A 21,654-nucleotide genomic window follows, 5' to 3' on the forward strand; every position below is an offset into this window, starting at 1 on the left:
AAGGTCAGACCTGCAAATTTCTCAGTAGATGGCTCTAAAACGGGGAAGTGCTATAAGGACTCAGAAATATGCGTTCTTACAAACTAATGAGGAATGCAGTCTTGGGTTCTTGAAGAATAATAAGAAAATTCAAGAATCCAGAGAAGAGCAGGCACAGGAGGGGCACCACAAGGGAATTTGGAATAGGGGAGCTGAGTCAACAGAAACGGAAACCAAGCTTCAGGGAGCCGAGTACCTGGACACGGGAGCCCCTGGGCCAGCCGCCAGAGAAAGGCTACCTGAGCACCTGGGGCTAGAAGAAAGCATAGCCCGGTGTCCAGGTGTCCAAGATAGAATTTCGCCTGGAGGAGGCTGACAACTAAATCCAAGATCCCCAGGAAAGGACACCCTCTCCAGGAAGGAAGGTGACAAGTTTTCATTCAACAAATGTTCACTAGTCATCCACCTTCACGACACCTGGCCCTTTGCAGGATACTGGCGAGTCACACAGTCCTTGCCCTCGATGTGAAGTGAAACAGGCTAAAGAGCTAACTGCATAGGCCCAGGCAAGTGCTGTGACAAAGGACACGTCTGTGGGGACAGCCTAGAGGGCGGGATTGGGAAACTCCACAGAGGAGGCACCTTGAGAGGAAAGCCAGCTGGACAGGGAAGGGGTGGAACATTCGAGGCTGCCTGGAGGCATGGAGAGCTGAGCCTGTTAGAGCAAAGAGAGCACGGAGGAGGTGCAGCCTCTGACCTCACAATACCCAGGCCCACTGGGCCAGCCTTGCGACTTGCAAACTCTGGTGCCCTCCTCCAGCCCGGGCGAGGCCCGAGGCCCTGGGCAGCCTCCAGGTGCAGCGTCCTCCTGAGGGCCGCACCCTTCCCGCTGCCCTGGGGCATGTCTCTACTCACCAATTATGAGGGGCTTCGGCATCAGATTGAGAAGCTGGTGCGGGAAAATGAGGAACTGAAGAAGCTGGTGCGGCTCATTCGGGAGAATTACGAGCTCAAGTCAGCGATCAAGACACAGGCGGGCGGCCTGGGCATCAGCGGGTTCAGCAGTGGGCTCAGTGAGGCGGCGGCCGGTGCGTCTCCACACCAGGGTAACTGCAAGAGGCTGAGTTCAAGAAAAGCAGGGAGGGAAGGGTGAGACTGCAGCCACAAGGGAGGGAGTCTGTGTGTTCAGGTCTGGGGAGAAGGGCGTAGACAGCAACAAACATGGGGTCAGCAGGCCACCTGGTGTGGGGGGTGAGGACACAGGACAGTCAGGATAAAAGGACAAAACTAGGTGCCAGCCCCGTTTGCCTGGCAGCAGGTACCCTTGCCCGAACCCTCCCCTCAAGTGAACTTGCAAGCAGCTCCACAGACTGAATTTTCCAGCCCTGAAACCCAAACATGCTGCCCCACTGGACCCGACACAGCACCCACCCTCAGCTTCTCCACCCTGCCCCTCCACCCTCCCCTCCGTCCCTCCCTCAGCACCCCAGGCCTCTTCCCCGTTCCTCTCCACTCAGATGTGACCGGAAGGCAACTAGCCACCTGAGTCCAAAAGCCAAGCAGAGAAACCAGAACTGAGGCTTGAGGTTGGAAATCACTAATGCGTGACACCCCTGGGGCTGGAGAGGATGTTGAGTGTGGGGTGAGACAAAAAAACTGGCAAAGAAGTTAGAGGTGTTTGCAGAAAAGCAGTTAAAGTGATGACCTTCAGGGCTAGGCCTGGAGCTTAGGGACTGGGCCAGAAGGGTGTTCAGAGGCCAGGAAGCCAGAGAGGCTTCACAGTTGACTGTGGGGATGGCAAAAAGGGATGCACCAGAAGAACAGAAAGCTGTGGACACAGAATGGCTGGTATTGAAGCAATCAGAGAGAACTTCCCAGGGCGTGGCAATAGACTGTCAGAGCATGCTGGTGAGGAGCTGACGAAACGCCTTCGCATTTGTTATATCCACATCCTCTCCTTGTCTACAACGTCCTTCCTGTCCTGGAGAAGGCTGTGTGTCTCCTTCCCAGGTGCACTTCTGCACCCACACTTGGCGCCCATGCACCCCTGTGGAGACCCCCACTCCACCAAAGGCCCTGCTCCTTGCCATCCCGCTGCCCCCACCTCCACTCCGCTCATCAACAGGTGTGAGGCCAGCCCCCTTCACTGAAAGAGAACTCTGGTCTTTCAGTCTCTACCACTTAAGGCTCTATAGCTCTGCAGCGGATCTTGACACTCCGCTGTTCTAGAAAGGTGGCTTCTTAGGTGCCGCATTCTTCTCAAACTCTGCGTGCCACTTGGTTTTTTGGCCGTGCAAGGTATGTGGGATCTTAGCTCCCTGACCAAGGATCAAAATCGAACTCATGTCCCCTGCACTGGAAGGCAAAGTCTTAACCACTGGACTGCCAGGGAAGTCACTGCATGGCACTTGGGACTGATAACCCTCCTCTTTCTGAGTTCCAAGAACACCTTCAGCTGGGTCATCCTCGCCCATCTCAGCTCCTAGTCTGGTTCAGGCCCTGCCCTCCAGCCAGCCTGCCCACCTGGGCTTTTCTCTCCACTAGAAGTGGTAATCTGGAGAAGGCAAAGGCAACCCACTCCAGTACTCTTGCCTGGAAAATCCCATGGACAGAGGAGCCTGGTGGGCTGCAGTCCATGGGGTCTCAAACAGTAGGACACGACTGAGCGACTTCACTTTCACTTTTCATTTATTGGAGAAAGAAATGGCAACCCACTCCAGTGTTCTTGCCTGGAGAATCCCAAGGACAGGGGAGCCTGGTGGGCTGCTGTCTATGGGGTCGCACAGAGTCGGACACGACTGAAGCGACTTAGCAGCAGCAGCAGCAGCAGCAGCAGAAGTGGTAATCAGGCCAAGGAGTCCCTGGAACTCAGCTCACTCTAAACTAGGCATGCTTCTGATTAAGAACTTGACCTTTTGACCTGAGGCTATTCCCCTCAGGTCTGGGCTCCTTCCCCTACAGTCCAGTTCCAGTTGGAAGCTGCCTTCCCCTGCTTTCTGCCCACTGGGTTTCCCACCTCTCAGCCTGGCTGTGATCTGGAACTGGGCTTCACAGTCCTCCCTTACTGGTCCCAAGCACAAAGTTCTCTCTCCTCTGAAAGGGTCTACTTCCATGATTTTGAGACAACAGACAGAGCAACAAAAATGATATGCTCGGGGAGATACAATATTTAAGAAATGTTACACTTCAATAGAATGGGAAAGACTAGAGATCTCTTCAAGAAAATTAGAGAACCAAGGGAACATTTCATGCAAAGATGGGCACAATAAAGGACAGGAACAGTATGGACCTAATAGAAGCAGAAGATATTAAGAAGAGGTGGTAAGAATACACAGAAGAACCATACAAAAAAGATCTTCATGACCCAGATAATCACGATGGTGTGATCACTCACCTAGAGCCAGACATCCTGGAATGTGAAGTCAAGTGGGCCTTAGAAAGCATCACCATGAACAAAGCTAATGGAGGTGATGGAATTCCAGTTGAGCTATCTCAAATCCTAAAAGATGATGCTCTGAAAGTGTTGCAGTCAATATGCCAGCAAATTTGGAAAACTCAGTAGTGGCCACAGGACTGGAAAAGTCCTGCCTTTCATTACAATTCCAAAGAAAGGCAATGCCAAAGAAGACTCAAACTACCGCACAATTGCACTTATCTCACATGCTAGAAGGCAATGGCAACCCACTCTAGTACTCTTGCCTGGAAAATCCCATGGACGGAGGAGCCTGGTAGGCTGCAGTCCATGGGGTCGTTAGGAGTCAGACACGACTGAGCGACTTCACTTTCGCTTCTCACTTTCATGCATTGGAGAAGAAACTGGCAACCCACTCTAGTGTTCTTGCCTGGAGAATCCCAAGGATGGGGGAGCCTGGTGGGCTGCCATCCATGGGGTCATAGAGTCGGACACGACTGAAGTGACTTAGCATCAGTAGCAGCACATGCTAGTAATGCTCAAAATTCTCCAAGCCAGGCTTCAACAGTATGTGAACCATGAACTCCCAGATGTTCAAGCTGGTTTTAGAAAAGGTAGAGGAACCAGAGATCAAATTGCCAACATGCATTGGATTATCAAAAAAGCAAGAGAGTTCCAAAAAAAATCTACTTCTGCTTTATTGACTATGCCAAAGCCTTTGACTGTGTGGATCACAACAAACTATGGAAAATTCTTAGAGATGGAAATACCAGATCATAGGACCTGCCTCCTGAGAAATCTATATGCAGGTCAAAAAGCAACAGTTAGAACTGGATATAATAACAGGTTGGTTCCAAATTGGGAAAGAAATACGTCAAGGCTGTGTATTGTCACCCTGCTTATTTAATTTATATACTGGGTGTTCATTGGAAGGACTGATGTTGAAGCTGAAACTCCAATACTTTGGCCACCTGATGCGAAGAACTGACTCATTGGAAAAGACCCGGATGCTGGGAAAGATTGAGGACAGGAGGAGAAGGGGATGACAGAGGATGAGATGGTTGGATGGCATCGCCAACTCAATGGACATGGGTTTGGGTGGACTCTGAAAGTTGGCGATGGACAGGGAGGCCTTGTGTGCTGCGGTTCATGGGGTTGCAAAGGGTCGAACATGACTGAGTGACTGAACCAAACTGAACTGAACAGAGTACATCATGAGAAATACTGGACTGGATGAAGCACAAACTAGAATCAAGATTTTCTGGAGAAATATCAATAACTCAGATATACAGATGACACCACCCTTATGGCAGAAAGCAAAGAAGAACTAAAGAGCCTCTTGATGAAAGAGAAAGAGGAAAATGAAAAGGTTGGCTTAAAATTCAACATTCAGAAAACTAAGATCATGGCATCTGGTCCCATCACTTCATGGCAAATAGATGGGGAAACAATGGAAACAGAGACAGACTTTATTTTCTTGGGCTCCAAAATCACTGCATATGGTGACTGCCGCCATGAAATTAAAAGATGCTTGCTCCTTGGAAGAAAAGTTATGACCAACCTAGATAGCATAATAAAAAGCAGAGACATTACTTTGCTATCAAAGGTCTGTCTAGTCAAAGCTATGGTTTTTTCAGTAGTCGTGTTCACATACGGATGCGAGTTGGACCATAAAGAAAGCTGAGCATGGAAGAATTGATGCTTTTGGACTGTGATGTTGGAGAAGACTCTTGAGAGTCCCTTGGACTGTAAGATCCAACCAGTCAATCCTAAAGGAAATCAGTTCTAAATATTCATTGAAAGGACTGATGCTAAAGCTGAAACTTCAATACTTTGGCCCCCTGATGTGAAGAACTGACTCATTTGAAAAGACCCTGATGCTGGGAAAGATTGAAGGCAGGAGGAGAAGGGGACGACAGAGGATGAGATGGTTGGATGGCATCACCGACTCAATGGACATGAGTTTGAGTAAGCTCCCGGAGTTAGTGATGGACAAGGAAGCCTGGCATGCTGCAGTCCCTGGGGGTCACAAAGAGTCAGACACGACTAAGCGACTGAACTGAACTGAACACTTGAAGAAATTAGACTGTGATTCCCAACTCCCAGGCTAACCAAGCAAGCCTTCTCCTTTTAGGTTTGGTTCTTGAGACAATTCTTGGACCACTTCTGCTCTCCCACTCTGAAGGGTCAAGCTTGGAGGGTTAGGAAAAGGTTTCTGGTGACAAGCCCAGACACCCAGCCCTGAAAGGGGAACGGGACATTTCAGAGGGAAGAACTGTCTGTGCAAAGGCCTGGGCCAAAGGTTTGCAGGAGTGAGAAATAGATTGTGTGGTTAAAGCCTGTGGTGTGCATGGTGTTTAGTGTGTGGGTGTGGGTATGGAGTGGGGTGTGTGTGTGAGCATGTGAACATCGTGTTAGTGCATATGACCCATGAGTGTATAATGTAATGTGTGTGTGGAGTATGTGGTATAGGTGGGTAAGTGACTAATGTGTAACATGTGTGCCTTGGGTGTGTGTGTTGTACAGTATGAAAAAAGGTGTGTGTGTGTGAATGTAGTGAGTGAGTAAGTGTAGTGAGTGAGTGAGTGTAGTGTAGTGAGTGAGTGAGTGAGTGAGTGAGTGAAGTCACTCAGTCGTGTCCGACTCTTTGTGACCCCATGGACTGTAGCCTACCAAGCTCCTCTGTCCATGGGGTTTTCCAAGCAATAGTACTGGAGTGGATTGCCATTTCCTTCTCCAGGGGATCTTCCTGACCCAGGGATCGAACCCAGGTCTCCTGCATTGTAGACAGACGCTTTACCGTCTGATGTGTGGCGTATGTGTGGTGTATGTGTCTTGTGAGTTGCTATGTGTATAGTATGTGGATAATCATATACTTTGATAGAATAGAATAGTATGTGTAAGTATGTTTGTGAATGTGTGTTTTAGTGTGGGACATGTATGAGTGTGTGGTGTGTGGGTATTAGAGTGTGTTTATGCTATGTGTGCTAGTGTGAGGTGTATGTGTACTGCTTGCATTTGTGAGTGTACTTGAGGGGGTTGGGGTCAGTGAGAGGTGCTGGTGCAGCTAGAGGCCAGCAGGGCTCAGCTGCTGAGGACTGCGAATGACATACTGAGGAGCTTGGACTTGTTCCCAAAGGCAATGAGCAGACGCTGGCAGGTTCCTACAAGGAGTAATCATATTTATGCTTCAGAAAGACCATTCCCGCTGCTGTGGGGAAATGGAGTCAAGGGAGATAAGAGTAAGGTAGGGAAATCAATGAGACTGCAGCTCTTGAGTCATCCACGCAGAAGATGATGGTGTGAACTAGCAGTGGAGAGAGACTGATTCAAGTGACTTAGTAGGAAAATGAACAGCTCAGATGCGAGGGATGAGAGTCCAGAATGTGTCTGTGTGGCTGAGGGGACTGAGGGCATCACTTCCTGGAACCGCAGAGCCCTCCACTCCCACAGCGGCCGGGGCAGATCTCTGCAGCTGCCTCAGTGGATCTTCAGCCACTCACCTCCCCACGCTGCCTGTTCCCCCTGCCCATTCCTTGTGCTTGGCCTTCCTCATAGAGTCAGGCTCTTATTCTCAATATGGTTTATGAACTTGACCTTCGATTCCTCTTTCTGGGCTTACTCTTCTCTGCTCTTACTCTTGTGCACAGGACAACCTCCTAAACCCTCCAGTCTAGTCCTCTGACCTTTCTCCCAGTATGAGGAACACAGGATGTGGGCTTGTGGGTGCTCACAGCATGTGTGCCAGGCCCCTCATGGTGCAGGACAGAGCCCAGGTGGAAAAGAAGGGGTGTAGGATGAGGCCCAGAGGCCAGGGGGTGGCTCTCCCCAAGCCGCCTCATTCTGGCACAGAACCCCAGGGAGTACAAGAGTCTTATCAAATCTGACCTTCCAGGTTGTCACAGAGCTTTATTTTTCAGGTAAGCAGATAGAACATAATTTATTTTTTTTTTTTATTTTTTCAAAGGAATGAAACTTGTTTTTATTCCTTTGATATAGATAACCAGCTTGGTATCTGTGTACATAAACTGCAACAATATGATTGACTTGCAGACTTCTTCCAAGTTGGTGCTGTGGTAATTCTCATGGTTAATTTTGGCAACATTTCAAAGATAATAACCAAGTATAATTTTGCTGTACAAGGATGAATGAGCCACACACAATGCAAGAAATAACTCACTTTCCTCTTTCATTGAGAGAAGCAGAAGAGTAATATTTATAGAGAAGAAGCCCCTAGACCTAAATTTTGACTGTAGCCTACCAGGCTCCTCCATCCATGGGATTTTCCAGGCAAGAACACTGGAGTGGGTTGGATAGAACATAATTTAATATTTTGTTCGCTTGATTGATAACTTTTAACTATTTTAACATATTATAGAAAAGCCTCCATTAGTGCTCTCGATGAGGATTAGCCTGGGAGAAGGATGTCCAGTCTTGGGGGAAGAGAATAAGTTGTATTTTGCTCTAAGATATTTTCATGACACCCACGTGGAGCATCTAGGAGGCAGTGGAGATATGAGCCTGAGGCTCAAAGGAGAAGTCAGGGCTAGAGAGAAAAGATCCAAGAGTTGTTGATAACTGAAGTCACAAGAAGGGGTGAGACTATTTGCGAAGACAGAGGATTAGTAAGAAGAGGTCGCGAGAACAAGTCTTGAGTCAGGACAGGAAGAGAAGCTGGCAAAGGAGCATTCAGACAAGGGAAACCTCGAAGATATAATGTCACCATTATGCCAAGAGATAGCTTCAAAGGGGACAGAATTGTCAACAAAGTAAAGGCTACCTGAGAGGTCAGGCAAGGAAAGTGCTAATGGTTTGGCATTATTAACCTTGACTAGAGTGACTTCAACCCCATTGTAAGTAGGAAAGCCCCACCAAGTGAGGTGACGAGTGAATGAGAAAATAGAATAGATGGCTGACACTTAGTTCATGAAGTAGGGTTTGGAGGGGCACTAGTTGGAGAGGGCCCTGGAGTCCAGAGCTGCTTTTCCTGACGGCAGAGACCTGAGTTTATTTCTATGTAAAGGGAAGATACAAAAGAAAAAAGGGATAGTTTCTAGAGCAAAGCTGCATTAACTGAAGGAAGAACATCTCTTCCCCTGTCTGAGAAGGGAAGGAGGAAGGAAAGGGGCGTGAGAATGCCAGGTGGGAAGCTAAAGAAACTCCAGAACCATGGCTTTAATTTTCTCTGTAAAGCTTTCATTCTCTGAGAGCAATGGTGGAGAGAAAAAGATGAGCAAAGTCTGAAATGAAGTGAAAATGGCAGAAGGAACTGAATGGAGAACCTGGGAGGTGTGTAATGGGCACAAATGATGCTGGCATAATGGATTATACAGGCAGCAGCCACCAACCTTCTCCAGCAGTATTTGATGGGTAGGGCAGGGCAGACATGGGAAAGCAGGCAGGCAGAGCTAAGGGCCTTTCAGCAAGAGTTCGGGCACATCAGAGAAGGAAGCAGGCACCAGCTGGGCTGTCAGATAGACGAAAATAAAGAGACCAGGGTACTAGAGATCTAGAGGCTGGCAGGGATCTTGCAAGCAAGGCAGAAGGTACAACTTTGTGGGCAGACTGGGCAACCTGAGTGACAGGAAATCAGTAAACTATTGGCTATGGGCTGAGTTAACTTCACAGGGAAGAAAGGCCAAGAGATTTAGGCCTTGGCCTTGTGAACATGGCAGGTGGGAGGTGAGCCAGGATGGGATTAAGACTGCATGGCCTCATGCTCCTGAGGGCTCAGGGACTGTGCCAGGATGTCTCGAAGATTGAAGATGGATGGAACTTCAGGGCATTTGGAGCAAAGAGGAAATGAAGACTACACTGAGGGCTCCAGTCACTAAAACAGTGACTGCCTGCCAAAGTGGTTGCTCCTTACAGTGGTGGTCAGGACAGGGCAGGTGGTCAGGCTAGGAAGGGCTCTCAGGGCAGGAGGGCTTCTGTTGCTCTTTCTGCCGGGCACCCTCCCCTACTTCCCACTCTTTCCTCACCTAAGCCTGCCCTCACCCAGGCCCCCATTCCTGCTGCCCCTTGTCTTCCCTTGGGGTCTGCAGGCTGATGGAAGTTTCCTCAGGCAGGTAGCAGTCTTTCCCCCTTTTCAAAAGGCCTTTTACCAGCCCTGCTCCACACAATCTCCATCCCCCTCCCCCTAGTCCGGAGCTTTCCTTAACCCAAGGTCTTTACCTTGTCACCAGGTCAGGGCCTCCTTCCTCACCTCAGGAGGTGTTCTTGTCGTCCCCTCACCAGGACTCACCCAAGGCCCAATTTCCTACCTCGGGCCTAATACTACCCCCATTCCCCCACCCCACCCCTACACGCCACCCTAGGGAGTTAACCTAAGCCCGCCTAGCTCCACCCCTAGTGGGAAGCCTTCCTCCCCTCAGGAACTGCCTTCCTCTTGGAACCCTTGTCTCCCTTCAGTACCAGCCCCCTCAGGACGCATCCCTCCTCAGAACTCACCCCCTTCAGAACCCTCCCCCGTCTCAGGACCCACCCACCATCAGAACCTCCCCGCTCAGAATCCTTCTCCCTCAGAACCCTCCCCCTCAGAACTTCCCCTCTCGGGACCCACCCTGCAGAACACCGCCCCGCCCCGCGACGATTCCTCTCAGGACCCCAGCCCACCCTCAGCCCTTGCCTTCCTTTAGGGACCTCTGCCCCCACCTCAGAACCCGCCGCCTCTCAGGATCTGTCAACACACTGTTCTCTTTCGTCCTCCCGCCCGCTGACCCTCTAAACCTTGGCTCTGGCAGCCTTTGCTCACTGCTTGGTTGGGCTTTCCGGGGTCGTGCCTTAAGCAACACCTTCCCCGCCACACCCTCTGGCCCCGCCCCCAGGGCAGCCCTGGGACACTAGCTCCGCCCACATACCCCGCCCCTTGAGCGGGCCCCTTGCTCTGGCTCCGCCCCTACGCTCGCGCCCCGCCCCGTCAGGACCCACCGTGACGTCCAACCCTCTCAGGGCGCCCTGCTGGACCTCGGCCACCTCGACTGTCCCACGTCTCCGTCCCCACGAGGACTGGGGTCTCAGTGGCCGGGCCCCCCTTACCCGGGTGTGGGGCCGGCATTCTCGTGCGGGAGGCAGGGTTCCGCGGCCGGCGAGGCCGCTCGCGGTGGGTAGGCCCCGGAGCGATGGCTGCGGAGGCGCAGCCGCCGGGAGCCAGAGGCCGCGGCGGGGAAGACGCTTGGGCTTGTCCAAGGGCAGGACCATATGGCGGCCACGTGCTGACCGACGCAATGAGGGGCAGGAGACCTGAGTAGGAAACAGTTAAAACACTGTGAACTTCATTGGTAAATATAAGACATTTGCTTTAAAAACAAACTTTAATTGTTCGATGTAACAAAGCTTCCTGAACCCTAAACAATTCTTATGTATAAAATAAATAAGTGCAGTGAATCTAAGCTCTCTTTAAGTTTCTAACACGGTATGTAGTAACATGGGACTTCCCTGGTGGCTCCGCAGTAAAGAACCCACCTGCCAAATCCCCTGAAGAAGGAAATGGCAACACACTCCAGTATTCTTGCCTGGGAAATCCCATGGATAGAGGAGCATGGCAAACTATAGTCTGTGGAACTGCAAAAGAATCAGATACGAATTAACTAAACAACAATAAAAACATGTAGTAAAGTACCTAGGAACATTTCAACTCACAAATCTTAATCAGTGAAACATAAATTATGATAAGGTTAAAACAATCAATCACCTGCACATTTTGCTTGAGAATACAAAACTATAGGACTGAAATCCCTTAAACCAAGGCTTAATCTGGGATCTAGGACACTGTTGGCTCAGGACACTCCTGTTGATGGGAATTCCCCTGTGGTCCAGTGGTGAGGACTCTGTGCTTTCAAGTGTCCCCACCTCCCAGCCAAAATTTCAACAGGCCGATCCTGAGATTCTCATTGCTGACCTTTATGGGTCAAAAACCTGTGGACACTGTGTCCACGACTGAGGCTACAACAGTCTTAGCTCCAAGCAGTGGACACACGCTCCCCCAGGAGCTGTACCAACACAATGTGCAGCGCCATCCAGGGATGCACTTAATTGGCCCCTGTACCTTGATAGTGTCTTCACTGCAACCCTAAATGCCTTCAATGAGTCTTTTTGTTAATAACAATTTTCGGTTCAGTTCAGTGGCTCAGTCGTGTCTGACTCTTTGCTACCCCATGGACTGCAGCACACTGGGCTTCCCTGTCCATCACCAATTCCCAGAGCTTGCTCAGACTCATGTCTGTTCTCATCCTCTGTCATCCCCTTCTCCTGCCTTCTTCAGTCTTTCCCATCATCAGGTTTTTTTTTTCCAAGGAGTCAGTTCTTCCCATCAGGTGGCCAAAGTATTAGAGCTTCAGCTTCAGCTTTAGTCCTTCCAGTGAATATTCAGGACTGATTTCCTTTAGGATGGACTGGTTGGATCTCCTTGCTGTCCAAGGGACTCTCAAGAGACTTCTCCATGATCTTCATTTTTTGAATGTTGAGTTTTAAGCCAGTTTTTTCACTCTCCTCTTTCACTTTCTTCAAGAGTCTCTTCAGTTCTTCTCCACTTTCTGCCATAAGGGTGGTGTCATTTGCATATCTGAGGTTATATTTCTCCCAGCAGTCTTAATTCTAGTTTGTGCTTCATCCAGCCAGGCATTTCAAAGGATGTACTCTGCATACAGGGCTTCCCTTGTGGCTCAGCTGGTAAAGAATCCACTTGCAATTCGGGAAACCTGGGTTTGATCCCTGGGTTGGAGAGATCCCCTGGAGAAGGGAAAGGCTACCCACTCCAGTATTCTGGCCTGGAAAATTCCATGGACTGCATAGTCCATGGGATCACAAAGAGTCTGACATGACTGAGCAATGTTCACTCACTCACTCTGCATATAAGTTAAATAAAGCAGGGTGACAATATACAACCCTGACGTACTCTTTTCCCAAATTGCAACCAGTCCGTTGTTCCATGTCCAGTTTTAATTGTCACTTTCTGACCTGCATATAGATGTCTCAAGAGGCAGGTAAGGTGGTCTGGTATTCCCATCTCTTTAAGAATGTTCCACAGTTGTTATGATCCACACAGTCACAGGCTTTGGCATAGTCAATGAAGCAGAAGTAGATAGTTTTCTGGAACTCTCTTGCTTTTTCTATGATCTGACAGATGTTGGCAATTTGATCTCTGGTTCCTTGGCCTCTTCTAAGTCCAGCTTGAACACCTGGAAGTGTCTGGTTTATGTATTGTTGAAGCCTCGCTTGGAGAATTTTGAGCATTATTTACTAGTGTGTGAGATAAGCGCAATTGTGCAGTAGTTTGAACATTCTTTGGCATTGTCTTTCTTTGGGATTGCAATGAAAACTGACCTTTTCCAGTCCTGTGGCCACTGCTGAGTTTTCCAAATTTGCTGGCATACTGAGTGCAGCACTTTCAGAGCATCATCTTTCAGTACTTGAAATAGCTGAACTGAAATTCCATCACCTCCACTAACTTTGTTTGTGGTGATGCTTCCTAAGGCCTGCTTGACTTTGCATTCCAGGATGTCTGGCTCTAGGTGAGTGATCACACCATCGTGATTATCTAGGTCGTGAAGATCTCTTTTGTAGAGTTCTTCTGTGTATTCTTGCTACCTCTTCTTAATATCTTCTGCTTCTGTCAGGTCCATACCATTTTTGTTATTTATTGTGCCCATCTTTGCATGAAATGTTCCCTTGGTATCTCTAATTTTCTTGAAGAGATCTCTAGTCTTTCCCACTTTATTGTTTTTTCTATTTCTTTGCATTGATCATTAGAGAAGGGTTTCTCATCTCTTCCTGCTATTCTTTGGAACTCTGCATTCAGATGGGTATATCTTTCCTTTTCTCCTTTGCCTTTCACTTCTCTTCTTTTCTCAGCTATTTGTAAGGCCTCCTCAGACAACCATTTTGCCTTTTTGTATTTCTTTTTCTTGAGCATAGTCTTGATCACTGCCTCCTGTACAATGTCACGAACCTCTGTCCATAGTTCTTCAGGCATTCTGTCTGTCAGATCTAATCCCTTGAATCTACTTCTCACTTCCACTGTAAGGGATTTGATTTAGGTCATATCTGAATGGTCTAGTGGTTTTCCCTACTTTCTTCAATTTGAGTCTGAATTGGCAATAAGGAGTTCGTGATCTGAGCCACAGTCAGCTCCCAGTCTTGTTTTTGCTGACTGTATAGAGCTTCTCCATCTTTTGCTTCAAAGAATATAATCAATCTGATCTCAGAATTGACCATCTGATGTCCATGTGTAGAGTCGTCCCTTGCATTGTTGGAAGAGGGTTTTGCTATGACCAGTGCATAATCTTGGCAAAACTCTGTTAGCGTTTGCCCTGCTTCATTTTGTACTCCAAGGCCAAATTTTCCTGTTACTTCAGGTATCTCTTAATAACAATTTTATTAAGATATAATTCACTGGACTTCCTTGGTGGTCCAATGGTTAAGACTTTGCATTTCCAATGCCGGAGGCACAGGTTCAATCCCTGGTCAGGGAACTAAGATTCTCATGCCACAAGGCAAGGCCAATAAACAAACAAAAGATATAATTCACATACATACCATACAATTCACCCATTTAAAGTGTACCATTTAATATTTTTTGATATATGCACAGATATATACAAACACCACCATAATCAGTTTTAGAACTCTTTCATCATCCCCAGAATAAATCCTTTAGCAATCACATTCCTACCACTCATTCCTCCTCAGCTCTAAGCAACCACTAATTTACTCTCCGCTATTATGGATTTGTTTGTTCTGAACATTCCATATAAGTGGATTCATATATAAGTGGCGTTTATGGCTGGTTCCTTTCATTTAGCATAATGTTTTCAAGGTTTATCCATGTTATAGCATGAATCAGTACTTCTAGGTGGGAGATGGGGGAGGTTGTTTTTATGGATGAATAATATTCCATTAAGGGATGTACCAATTCATTTATCCATTCATCAGTTCATGGACTTATGTTTCCTCCTTTTGCTATTATTAATAATGATGCTGTAAGCCTTCATGTACAAGTTTTTGTGTGCATATATGTTTCCATTTCTCTTGACTATATAGCCGGGCGTGAACTTCCTGTGTCCTATATAGCTCTATGTTTAACTCTGAGGAACTGCCAGGTTGTTTTCCAGTGGAGCGGCATGATTTTACATAGGCTACCAGCAATGCAGGAGCATTTCTGCTCCTCCACATCCTGCCAATACTTAGTCTCTGACTTTTTGACTATAGCCATCTTAGTGGGTTTGAAGTGGTATATCATTCTGATGTTAATTTGCATTTCCCTGATAACTAATGAGGTTGAGCAACTTTTCATATATTTATTGGCCATTTTTATATCGTCCTTGAGAAATGCCTGTTCAGACCTTTGGTCCATTTTTAAATTGGACTATTTGGTTTTTATTATTGAGTTGTAAGAGTTCTTTATATAATCTGGATATAAGTCCCTTATCAAATATATGATTTGGAAATATTTTCTCCCATTTTGTCTTTTCAGTTTCTTGATAGTGTGCTTTGAAACACAAAAGCTTTTAATTTTGACGAAATCCAACTTATTGTTTCTTTTATTGCTCTAATAGGGAGTTCATTGAATCTGTAAATCAACTAGAGGAGTATATGCTATCTTCACAATATTAAGTCTTCCAATCCATAAACCAGGATATTTTCCATTTACTTAGAGTTTCTTTCATTTCTGTCAATAATGTTTATAGTTTTCAGAGCATACGTTTTGCATATCTTTTGTTAAATTTATTCCCAAATATTTTACTCTTTTTGATGCTATTGTCTTAATTTTAATTCTGGATTATTCATTGACAGTATATGGAAATACAATTGACTTTTGTAGACCTGCTGATGAATCTTGCAGTCTGTATTCTAAGGACCACACAACTCCTTCAGCTAGTTACCTGTTAACTGACTGAGTTTGGGATCTCACATGGCTGTCACAGGGGTCACAGTTTATAGGGTCATTCTGTGGACAATTCCTAGACTTAGCCTTTTTTTTTTCTTTTTAATTTTTTTTTTTACTGAAGGATAATTGCTTTATAGAATTTTGTTGTTTTCTGTCAAACCTCAACCTGAATGAGCCATAGGTATACATATATCCCCTCCCTTTTGAACCTCCCTCCCATCTCCCTCCCCATACCACCCCTCTAGGTTGATACAGAGCCCCTGTTTGAGTTTCCTGAGCCATAGAGCAAATTCCCATTGGCTATTTTATGTATGATAATGTAAGTTTCCATGTTACTCTTTCCACGCATCTCACCCTCTTCTCTTCCGATGTCCATAAGTCTGTTCTCTTTGTCTGTTTCTCCACTGTTGCTCTGTAAGTAAATTCTTCAGTACCATTCTTCTAGATTTCATATATATGTGTTAGAATACGATATTTATCTTTCTCTTTCTGACTCACTTCACTCTGTATATGTTCTAGGTTCATCCACCTCATCAGAACTGACTCAAATGCATTCCTCTTTATGGCTGAGTAATATTCCATTGTGTATATGTACCACAACTTCTTTCTCCATTCATCTGTCGATGCACATCTAGGTTGCTTCCATGTTCTAGCTATTGTAATAGTGCTGCAGTGAACAGTGGGATACATGTGTCTTTTTCAGTTTTGGTTTCCTCAGGGTATATGCCTAGGAATGGGATTGCTGGGTCATATAGTGGCTTCATTCTTAGTTTTTTAAATAATCTCCATACCATCTTTCGTACTGGCTGTATCAATTTACATTCTCACCAACAGTACAAGAGCGTTTCCCTTTTTTCCACACCCTCTCCAGCATTTATTGCTTGTAGACTTTTTGATAATGGCCATTCTGAGTGGTGTGAGGTCATATCTCAATGTAGTTTTGATTTGCATTTCTCTAATAATGAGCAATGTGGAGCATGTTTTCATGTGTTTGTTAGCCATCTGTATGTCTTCTTTGGAGAAATGTCTGTTTAGGTCTTCTTCCCACTTTTTGATTGAGTTGTTTGTTTTTCCGGCATTGAGTTGTATGAGCTGCTTGTGTATTTTGGAAATTAATCCTTTATCAGTTGTTTCATTTGCTACTATTTTCTCCCATTCTGAGGGCTGTTTTTTCACCTTGCTTATAGTTTCCTTTGCTGTGCAAAAGCTTTTAAGTTTAATCAAGTCTCAATTATTTACTTTTGTTTTTGTTTCCATTACTCTAGGAGGTGGGTCATAGAGGATCTTGCTTTGATTTATGTCATCGGGTGTTCTGCCTTTGTTTCCTCTAGAGTTTTGTCGTTTCCGGTCTTACATTTAGGTCTTTAATCCACTTTGAGTTTGTCTTTGTGTATGGTGTTAGGAAGTGTTCTAATTTCATTCTTTTACATGTAGCTGTCCAGTTTTCCCAGCACCATTTATTGAAGAGACTGTCTTGCTTCCTTTATCAAAAATAAGGTACCCATAAGTGCATGGGTTTATTTCTGGGCTTTCTGTCTTGTTTCATTGGTCTATATTTCTGTTTTTGTGCCAGTACCATACTGTCTTGATGACTGTAACTTTGTAGTATAATCTGAAGTCAGCAAGATTGCTTCCTCCAGCTCCATTCTTCTTTCTCAAGACTGCTTTGGCTATTCTGGGTCTTTTGTGTTTCCATATAAATTCAGAAATTTTTTGTTCTAGTTCTGTGAAAAATGCCATTGGTAATTTGATAGGGATCATATTGAATTTGTAGAATAGTCATTTTCACAATATTGATTTTTGCTACCCAGGAACATGGAATATCTCTCCATCTGTTTATGTTGTCTCTGATTTCTTTCATCAGTGTCTTATAATTTTCTATGTACAGTTCTTTTGTCTCCTTAGGTAAGTTTATTCCTAGAAATTTAATTCTTTTTGTTGCAATGATGAATGAGATTGATTCCTTAATTTCTCTTTCTGATTTTTCATTGTTAGTATATAGAAATGCAAGTGATTTCTGTGAATTGATTTTGTATCCTGCAACTTTGCAAAATTCACTGATTAGCTCTAGTAATTTTCTGGTACTATCTTTAGTGTTTTCTCTGTACAGTATCATGTCATCTGCAAACAGTAAGAGCTTTACTTCTTCTTTTCCAATCTGGATTCCTTTAATTTCTTTTTCTTCTCTGATTGCTGTAGCTAGGACTTCCAAAGCTATGTTGAATAATAGTGGTGAAAGTGGACACTCTTGTCTTGTTCCTGATCTTAGGGGGAATGCTTTCAGTTTTTTACTGTTGAGAATAATGTTTGCTGTAGGCTTATCATATACGGCCTTTACTATGTTGAAGTAAATTCTTTCTATGCCCATTTTTTGAAGTTTTAATCACAAATGGGTGCTGAATTTTGTCAAAGGCTTCTTTTGCATCTATTGAGATTATCATATGAATTTTATCTTTCAATTTGTTAATATGATCTATCACATTGATTGATTTGTGTATATTGAAGAATCCTTCATTCCTGGAATAAACCCAACTTGACCACGGTGTATGGGCTTTTTGATGTGTTGCTGAATTCTGTTTGCTAAAAGTTTCTTGAGGATTTTTGCATCTATGTTCATCAGTGATATTGGCCTGTGGTTTTCTTTTTGTGTGTTGTCTTTGTCTGGTTTCGGTATCAGGGTGATGGTAGCATCGTAGAATGAGTTTGGAAGTGTTCCTTCCTCTGCAATTTTTGGAAACAGTTTTAGAAGGATAGGCATTAGCTCTTCTCTAAATGTTTGACAGAATTCTCCTGTGAAGCCATCTGGTCCTGGGCTTTTGTTTTGGGGGAGATTTTTATCATAGCTTCCATTTCAGTGCTTGTAATTGGGTTGTTCATAATTTCTATTTCTTCCTGGTTCAGTCTTGAAAGATTGAACTTTTCTAAGAATCAGTCCATTTCTTCCATGTGATCCATTTTATTGCCATACAGTTGTTCATAATAGCCTCTTATAGTCCTTTGTATTTCTGAATTATCTTTTGTAACCTCTCCTTTTTCATTTTTAATTTTGTTGATTTTGTTCTCTCTTTTTTTCTTGGATGAATCTGGCTAAACGTTTGTCAATTTTGTTTATCTTCTCAAAGAGCCAGCTTTTAGCTTTATCTTTACTATTGTTTCCTTCATTTCTTTTTCACTTATTTCTGCTCAGATCTTTATGATGTCTGTCCTTCTACTAATTTGGGGGTCTTTTTGTTGTTCTTCTTCTTCTTTTTCCAGTTGTTTTAGGTGTAAAGTTAGGTTGTGTATTCGATGTTTTTCTTGTTTCTTGAGGTAGGATTGTATTGCTATAAACTTCCCTCTTAGAACTGTTTTTGCTGCAGTTCAATACATAAGGAGCACCTGAATACATAAGACAAACACCAACAGACATAAAAGGAGAAATTGACAGTAACTCAATCCCATAAGTTTTGAATTGTTGTGTTTTCATTGTCATTTGTTTCTAGAATTTTTTATTTCCCTTTTGATTTCTTCAGTAACCTGTTGGTTATTTAGAAATGTGTTGTTTAATCTCCATGTATTTGGGTTCTTGCAGTTTTTTTCTTGTAATTGATATCTAGTCTCATAGCCTTGTGGTTGGGGAAGGCGCTTAATATGATTTCAATTTTCTTAAATTTACTGAGGTTGGATTTGTAACCCAAGATGTAGTCTATCCTGGAGAATGTTCCATGTGCACTTGAGAAGAAGGTATGTTCTTCTGCATTTGGATGCAATGTCCTGAGGATATCAATGAGATCCATCTCATCTAATGTATCATTCAAGACTTGTGTTTCCTTATTAATTTTCTGTTTTGATGATCTGTCCATTGGTGTGAGTGGGGTGTTAAAGTCTCCTACTATTCTTGTGTTACTGTCAATTTCTCCTTTTATGTCTGTTAGTGTTTGTCTTATGTGTTGAGGCGCTCCTATGCTGGGTACATAGTTATTTACAATTGTTATGTCTTCCTCTTGAATTGATACCTTGATCATTATGTAGTGTCCTTCCTTTTCTCTTGTAATATTCTTTATTTTAAGGTCTATTTTTTCTGATATGAGGATTGCTACTCCAGCTTTCTTTAGCTTCCCATTTGCATGGACTATATTTTTCCATCCTCTCACTTTCTAGACTGACCCTTTTTTAAATCTCAGGTTTCATCTGTGCTCATATATAATCATATTCTTCATATTTATTGAACACTTCCTGTGGCCCAAGCACTGTTCCAGGCACAGGGAAACAGCAGCACACAGACAAAGCCCTGCCTTCATGGAGCTTCCGTGCTAATTGAGGGAACCAGGACAAACCAGTAAGTCAACGCAGAGTGTCTTAGAGCGAGATAAGTGCCAAGAAGGAAGTCATCGAGGAGAAGGGAAGGAGCAGGTGGCCGGAAGGACCCTGGCAATTCCGGATGGAAGACCTCTCTGAGAAGGTCTCACGTGAGGGATGAGTAGCAGTGCAGGGCCAACCAGGCACACAGGAAGAGCAGTCCAGGCAGAAATGAGCGAGTGAAAGTTGCTCAGTCGTGTCCAACTCTTTGCGACCCCATGGACTATACAGTCCATGGAATTCTCTAGGCCTGAATACTGGATTAGGTAGACATTTCCTTCTCCAGAGGATCTTCCCAACCCAGGAATCAAACCCAGGTCTCCCGCATTGCAGGCGGATTGCAATGGGACCAACCAACGCAAAGACAGAGGCAAGGGTGTGGTAGGGCCATCAGTGAGATGGTCTCAGAGACCATGAGGACTGACTGTGCGGAGACTGTCTTCTCTCCCGAGTCCTGGAGATGCTGCCTGAGTCATCCAGACCGCAGGCTCCTGGAAGAGGAGTCAGGCCGAGGAGGATGGACACTCAGCTCGGATATCCGTGCCCTATCACCTCTGCCCCACCACTGCCCAGTCCCTCACACACTTCCTCCCCGTGGGCTCTTCCCTTCAGGCCACAGGCTTTACTGTCTCCTCAATCCTAAAGCAAAAATCCAAAAAAGTCAAAACAAGAAATCATCAAAGACTGATTCTGAAATTTTAATTTATTTGTTTGGAAAAAATAACAAAACTTAAAATGTTTGGCTGGACATCCTGGTAGTGTAGCACCAATGTACCACACCTGGGACTGCAAAGGGAACATCAGATGGTCTAAGGGGTCTTAAAGCAGAGGGGCTCGGCAGTGTGCATTGAGAAACTGTGAAATGTCTGCTTTCAGGGGGAGAAAAATAACAAAGATTTATATAGTAGCATTTTTGTTGCTGGGAAAACTGGAATCAATAGACTCCCCCGACTGAAATCGGCTTGATAAATAATGGCATGTACACAAGATGGAAACCACCGTGGCCATAATAAGCACTGTTTTCCAAGAATGACACAGCTGGAGGGAGTGTCTCCCCGAGGCGGGCACATAAGGACACAAGGACATAGAGTCACTGCACACGTGTGCATGGCCTGGGAGCCAGGAACAGCTGGCTTAACCTTTTTTAAACGGCTGAGAGAAAAATCAAAGGAGAGGACTATTTCACAACATAGAAGTCCATGAAATTCAAATATTAGCATTCATGAATTTTTGCCGCCACGTCCATTTGTTTCCACGTTACCCGTGGCTGCTTTCAAGCAGCGATGACAGAGCTGAGAAGCTGCCGCAGGAGTGGCCAGGAAGGCTGGAGATCTGTAGACAGCCCCTCACGGAGGGTTCTTCCAGCTCCTGACCCATACAGACACATGGAGAAAGTCTTCGCAGCTCCTTACAGAGGGGTCTGCCAGCCCCTGACCCGCATAACCACCTGGAGACGTCTTCAAGGCCACGCACACAGAGCTTTGCAATAGGACACACTGCGGGGTGACAGGTCAACCAGTGGTGTTCATCACTTTTTGACTTTTCTGTATTTCCATTCTTTCCCTATCATAAGCATGTTTTGCTTTTATTTTTATAACATGGAAGCTTCCATCAAACTGCACACTCACAGACGCCTTTCCCACGCTCTCCCTAGGGGACTTCTCCTTCCAACAGCGGTCACTTGTCCATTCCGGGGCAGTCTCCTCAGGAACCAGGGGCAAACGGGCCTCTAGGCCGCATGCGGGGGTGGGCACAGCAGGCCCTCCTGTAGCCGCATACCCTGCCGGTAGGCAGGGGCCAGGCACACCCTGGGCTCCAGCCACTTCAAGCTCCGGCCCCCTGATGGTCCCTCATGTCGTGAGCTTCGGCTGTCCTTAAGAGGACAGTGGTCAGGAGGCCCGGGCCCACCTCTCCCCACCAGGGCACAGAGGGGTCAACTTGGCCACCTGTGTGTTCAGACCATCCCCTCTTCAGCGAGGGGTCAGCAGCTCAGGGCAGTGGCCTGTCTGAGGGGCAGGTAGCGTGGAAGGTCCTGGCG

At 45.6% G+C, this 21,654-nt stretch overlaps 1 protein-coding gene across 1 annotated transcript in view; it reads left to right on the top strand.

Moving 5' to 3' along the window:
* Window positions 881-21,654, top strand: part of SPATC1 (spermatogenesis and centriole associated 1) — a 28,950-nt gene continuing 8,176 nt past the window's right edge. Inside the window, exon 1 of the mRNA XM_018058699.1 lies at window positions 881-1,091. Within this exon, the coding sequence (XP_017914188.1) occupies window positions 881-1,091 (211 nt within the window). The remainder of the gene's footprint in view (window positions 1,092-21,654) is intronic.

The sequence above is a fragment of the Capra hircus genome, chromosome 14, assembly GCF_001704415.2.
Source record: "Capra hircus breed San Clemente chromosome 14, ASM170441v1, whole genome shotgun sequence".
Taxonomy (NCBI): Eukaryota; Metazoa; Chordata; class Mammalia; order Artiodactyla; family Bovidae; genus Capra; species Capra hircus.